The following is a 6000-nucleotide window of genomic DNA, read 5'->3' as shown; positions in this document are numbered from 1 at the left end:
AGAGCTGAGCTTGACCCTAGCTTCCTCCACCTTATATAAGCTACCTTTTTCCTTTTGACGAGAAGCTCTACCGCTCTCGTCATCCAAGGTTCCTTTATCTTGCCACTTCTTGCCTGTCTCAGAGGGACATATTTATTCATCACTTGCAACAACTGTTTCTTAAACATAGTCTCCACATGTCTATAGTGCCTTTCCCATGGAACAATTGCTCCCAATCCATGCTTCCTAACTCATGTCTCATCACATCATAGTTTCCTCTTCCCCAATTAAATATCCTCCCATTTTGCCTAATCCTCTCCTTCTCCATAGTTATGTAGAATGTGAGGCAGTTGTGGTCACTATCATCAAAATGCTCTCCCACCACAAGATCTGTTACCTGCCCTGGCTCGTTTCCGAGCACTAAGTCTAGAATGGCCTCTCCCCTCGTCAGCCTGTCGACGTACTGAGTTAGGAAACCCTCCTGAACATACCTTACAAAAACAGCTCCATTCAAATCTTCTGCTCGAAGGAGGTTCCAATCAATATTGGGAAAATTAAAGTCACCCATTACAACAACCCTACTACGTCCACACTTTTCCAAAATCTGCCGAGCTATGCTTTCTTCAATCTCCCTGCTGCTATTGGGGGGCCTGTAGTAAACCCCTAATGAAGTGACTGCTCCTTTGCTGTTCCTAATTTCCACCCATACTGACTCGGTAGGCAGATCTTCCTCAACAATGGAAGCTTCTGTAGCTGTGATACCCTCTGATTAGTGCTACACCCCCTCCTCTTTTTCCCCCCTCCCTATTCTTTTTAAATGCTCTAAACCCTAGAACATCCAGCAACCATTCCTGCCCCTGAGAAACCCATGTCTCTGTTATGGCCACAACATCATAGCACATCATCACTGCATCATATCTCTTATCTCATTCTTCTCCTCTACAATACTCTCCTTTTCGTGAGTGAAAACGAATGAGAAATGTTTGTTTAGCACCTCTCCAATCTCCACAGGGTCCACTTACAACTTCTCACTTCTGTCCTTGACTGGCCCTATTCCTACCCTAGTCATCCTTTTATTCCTGACATATCTATAGAAAGCTTTCGGGTTCTCCTTCATTCTATTTGCTAAAGACTGCTTGTGTCCTCTCTTTGCTCTTCTTAACTCTCTCTTTAAATCCTTCCTCGCTGATCTGGAACACTCCATCGCCTCATCTGAATCACCTTGTCTCATCAACACAAAGCCTCCTTCTTCCACTAAACAAGAGAGATACAATTTCTGTAGTAAACCACAGTTCCCTTACCATATCACTTCCTCCATGCCTGACAGGGGCATACCTACCAAGGACACAATATCTGTTCATTCAACCAGCTCCACATTTCCATTGTCTGCATCCCCTGCATTTTGCTACCCCATTCTATGCATCCTAATTCTTGCCTAATCTCATTATAATTGCCCTTGCCTCATCGATAACTCTTGACCAGTGGCATGTACCTATCCCTTTCCATCGCTAAACTAAACATAACCGAATTCTGGACACTCTCTCCAAAGTGCTCACCTACCACTAAATCAAACACCTGGCCTGGTTTATTACCAAGCACCAGATCCAGTGTGGCCTCCCCTCCTGTTGGCCTTTTGACATACTGGAAACCCTCCTGCACACATTGGACAAAAACTGATCCATCTAACGTAGAGTTATAATATTTCCAGTCAATGTTGGGGAAGTTAAAGTCCGTCATATTGACCACCCTGTTCCTTTCACTCCTCCCCAGAATTGTTTTGCCAATCCTCTCCGCCACCTCTCTGGAACTCTGCAGAGGCCTATAAAAAACTCCAAGCAGTGTGACCTCTCCTCTCCTGTTTCTAACCTCAGTCCATACTACCCCAATAGATGCATCGTCAAACGTTCTTTCAGCCACGTTATACTATTCTTGACTAACAAGGCTACAACATTGAAGTCCCAGGTACCTATCCATGCTTCAAGCTCACCTACCTTATTTTGGATACTTCTGGCATTGAAGTGGACACACTTCAAACCACTTTGCTGTCTGACAGCACATTCCTGTGACCGTGAAATCCTGCCCATGTCCTCCCTATTCTCATCCTCCTGTGCACTGCAACTACACCTCAGGTTCAGTGTATCATAGAAATTACTGCTAGGTTCTTTATTATTTGTAATATTCATAAGTGACATAGATGAGATTGTGGAGAGATGATATACAAGTCTGCAGATGACACAAAGATTGGTGGTTCATGATGAGGATTCAAGGGTTAGATTCTCGCAAGATATAAATGGAGTGGTCAGATAGATAGGTCAGTGGCGAATAGAACTTAACGCTGATAAATGTGAGGTGATGTACTTTGGAAGAAGGAACAGGACAAGGGAGTACTCGATGAATGGCAAGACACCAGGAAGCTTAGAGGAACAGAAGGATCTTGGCGTGCTTGTCCGCAGATCCCTGAAGGTGGCAGGACTGAATAATAGGGTCATTACAGAGGCATTTGGGATGCTTGCCCTTATCATAAGACATAGGAGTGGAAGGAAGGCCATTCGGCCAATGAATCCACTCCGTCATTTAATCCTGGCTGATGGGCATTTCAACTCCATTTACCCACACTCTCCCCTTAGCCCTTAATTCCTTGAGAGATCAAGGATTTGTCAATCTCTGCCTTGAAGACATTTAACATTCTGGTCTCCACTGTGCTCCATGGTAATGAATTCCACAGGCCCAATACTCTCTGGTGAAAGAAATGTCTCATTTCCATTCTAAATTGACCCCCTCTAATTCTCAGGCTGTGCCCATGGGTCCTAGCAGCCCCCCGATGGAAACAACTTCCCAGCATCCACCCTTTCTAAGCCATGCATTAAGTTTCTATTAGATCTCCCCTCAACCTTCTAAACTCTAATGAATACAATTCCAGGATTCTGAGCAGTTAGCCTTTTGGTAGGCCTACCATTGCAGGAATTATCCATGTGAATCTCCATTGGACACGCTCCAGTGCCAGTATGTCCTTCCTGAGGTGTGGGGCCCAAAATTGGACATGGTATTCTAAATAGGACCTAATTAGAACTTTATAAAGTCTCGGAAGCACACTGCTGCTTCTACATTTCAACCCTCTTGAGATAAATGACAACATTACAATCACTTTCTTAATCATGTACTCAACCTGCAAGTTAACCTTTAGAGAATCCTGGACTAGCACTCCCAGATTCCTTTGTACTTTGTCTTTATGAATTTTCTCACTGTTTAGAAAAGTGAGAAAAGTGACATAGATGAGCTAGCATCCCTAGCTCCTCAGTACCACCTGCACGAGCTCCCCTTACTAAATCCATGCTGACTTGTTCTAATCCAACCCTGCACTTCCAAGAATTTATAAATCTCAACCTTAACGATGGATTCTAGAATTTTACCAACAATCAAGATTAGGCTAAATGGCCTATACTTTTCCATCTTTTGTCTTGATCTTTTCTTAAACAAGGGGGTTACAACAGCGATTTTCCAATCTTCTGGGACTTTCCCTGACTCCAGTGACTTTTGCAAGATCACAACCAATGTCTTCACTATTTCCTCAGCCACCTCCCTCAGAACTCTTGGATGTAGCCCATCGGGGCCAGGAGATTTACTAATGGTTAGACCTTTTAGCTTATCTAGCACTTGCTCTTTTGCAACAGCTACCATACTCAACTCTTGCCCCGACTCTCCTTAATTGTTGGGATATTACTCAGGTCTTTCACTGTGAAGACTGACTCAAAGTACTTATTAAATTCTTCAGCTATTTCCTTATCTCCCAGCACTAGCCTTCTCCCTGCATCAATTTGGAGCAGCCCAATGTCTACTTTTGCCTCTCGTTTATTTCTTCTGTATTACAAGAAAATTTTACTATCATTTCTAACATTACTGGCTGGCCTACCTTCATATTTGACCCTCTCCTTCCTTATTTCTGTCTTTGTCGTCTTCCCAATCTTCTGATTTCCCAGTGCTCTTGGCCACTTTACAAGTTCTCTCTTTCTCTTTGATACATTTCCTGACTTCCGTTGTCAGCCATGGCTGTCTAATCCTTGACCTTAAACCCTGCACACACACTAACCTGCTGCTCATCTTTCTCCTTGACTCCATACTCCCTGTCACTTTCCCTTTCCCCTGACTCATAAGTTTAAAGTACGAGTGACCACTCTATCTATCCTTTTCACTAAAATACTGGTTCCAGATCAGTTCAGGTGGAGACCGCCCCATCGGTACAGATGCCCTGGTTCCAAAATTGATGCCAATGTCCCATGAAACGGAATCCCACCTGCCCACACCAATCTCTTAGCCACGTGTTTACTTCCCTAATTTTCGTATCCCTATGCCAATTAGCACGTGGATAAATCAATCATGACACATATTATCAGAGCAGGGAGATTATGTTGGAGCTGTACAGAACTTTGGTTATGCCCCAGCTGGAGTACTGTGCGTTATCCTGGTCAGCACACCATAGGAAGGATGTGATTGCACCAGATGGGGTGCAGAGGAGATTCACCAGGATGTTGCCTGGGATGGAGCATTTCACCAAGAGAGGGTGGATAAGCTGAATCTGATAAGGTGAAGGTGATTATAAGGGGCATGGGCAGGGTGAATAGAAAGCAGCTGTTCTCCTTAGTTGAAGAGTCAACAACAAGGAAGCATAATTTTGAAGTGAAAGGCAAAAGGTGATTTGAAGAATAACCTGCTGACCCAGAGAGAGAGGAGTATGTGTGTGTATGCGTGTTGGGGAGGTGTCCCAAATGCACTGTACTAATTGAAGGTAGTTGAGGCAGGACATCACAACCTTTAAAGCGTACTTGGATGAGCAATTGAAATGTCATAACATTGAAGGCCTCGTATAGGAGTGTGGGTCTAGTGCAGGTGGGAGTACATGTTTGGTAGTACAGATTGATAGAATTGTACAGTGCAGAAGAAGCCTATCAATGAAATCTAATTTCATGTTTATACTTCTCATGTTACCCTCAAAACGACATTAACTTCAACATCAAGGTTAACGCATAGCAGTCTGACATATCCATTGCGGAATGCATTTTTTTTTATTAGCTACAAGCAAAATCATATCAGTTGGGTAGAGGGAGCATCGTCAGTAAAACAAACCTGGAACTCTGGTGGTGAAAAGATCAGGTGATCCAACTCCAGCTCCAGCCTCATCCTCTTCCTCAAACTCCAAGTTCTCCTCTTCTCCAGGTGCCAGGATTTTCCTGCCACAATAAGAAGAAGACACTAATGCTTTCCCTACTCGAGTAGCATCTCTACAATGCAAAATTGACTCAAGTACCACAATGTGTTAAAATCAAATGTAAAATGCAGGACTGAGTACACATTAAGTTTCTTCTTGCTATGCACATACCTTGGTCAAGGCTAAAAGTTAAACTCCATAGTAATTAATAAACTGTAGAATAACACTGATCATTCAACATTTAAAACTCTCTCCACCTGACACCAAGTCATGTTTGCCAATGGAAGGCACTTGCTACACTTGATTGTTCTGTGAGGTTCTATGTTTGAAATTGCGTCAAAACCTTGGATTAATCCAGTAAACAACACAGACGAGAGGGTGCAAGGCTCAACTGAGCTAACTAATCTATTCTCATAGCAATAATATTGTAGTTGATTTCAATGCCTTCAATTAAAAAGGTGGTTTGGGAGGGGTGGGGGCATAGTGTGGTTGTGGTGGTGGTGATGAAATCAGCTAGATCTCAACTCACTGACAAACACCAAGTTAAAAAGTGCACAAGTGCACTTATATTGGCAAAAATATCTGGCTTAGCTTTGATGCTGCACATTTTCCAACATTTACTGTGTGAACCCAGGTAGTATATCATGGCTGCTTAGATAAAGTCCAAAGAGGTATTAAACAACTATGGAATCATATTCCACAAAGTCTCTGCCTTTGCTGAGGAAGACAGGAGAGAAAAAATATCTTCAATGCAGAATGTAGGTAACATTAATGAAAAATAAACTTTATTTAAATGATGTGCAATGCTGGAATCTTAG

The 6000-nt window shown here is 42.9% G+C and overlaps 1 protein-coding gene across 2 annotated transcripts in view; it reads right to left on the bottom strand.

Annotated features, from left to right (window-relative positions):
* The window catches only part of aida (axin interactor, dorsalization associated), a 97795-nt gene that overhangs the window by 27810 nt on the left and 63985 nt on the right, over positions 1-6000 (bottom strand). For both annotated transcript variants that reach the window (XM_043687334.1, XM_043687335.1), the window contains exon 6: positions 5101-5204. In XM_043687334.1, the coding sequence (XP_043543269.1) occupies positions 5101-5204 (104 nt within the window). The remainder of the gene's footprint in view (positions 1-5100; positions 5205-6000) is intronic.

The sequence above is a fragment of the Chiloscyllium plagiosum genome, chromosome 3 (assembly GCF_004010195.1).
Source record: "Chiloscyllium plagiosum isolate BGI_BamShark_2017 chromosome 3, ASM401019v2, whole genome shotgun sequence".
Classification (NCBI taxonomy): Eukaryota; Metazoa; Chordata; class Chondrichthyes; order Orectolobiformes; family Hemiscylliidae; genus Chiloscyllium; species Chiloscyllium plagiosum.
Note: the sequence above shows the minus strand (reverse complement) of the source record. Positions and strands in the feature narration are given on the sequence as shown.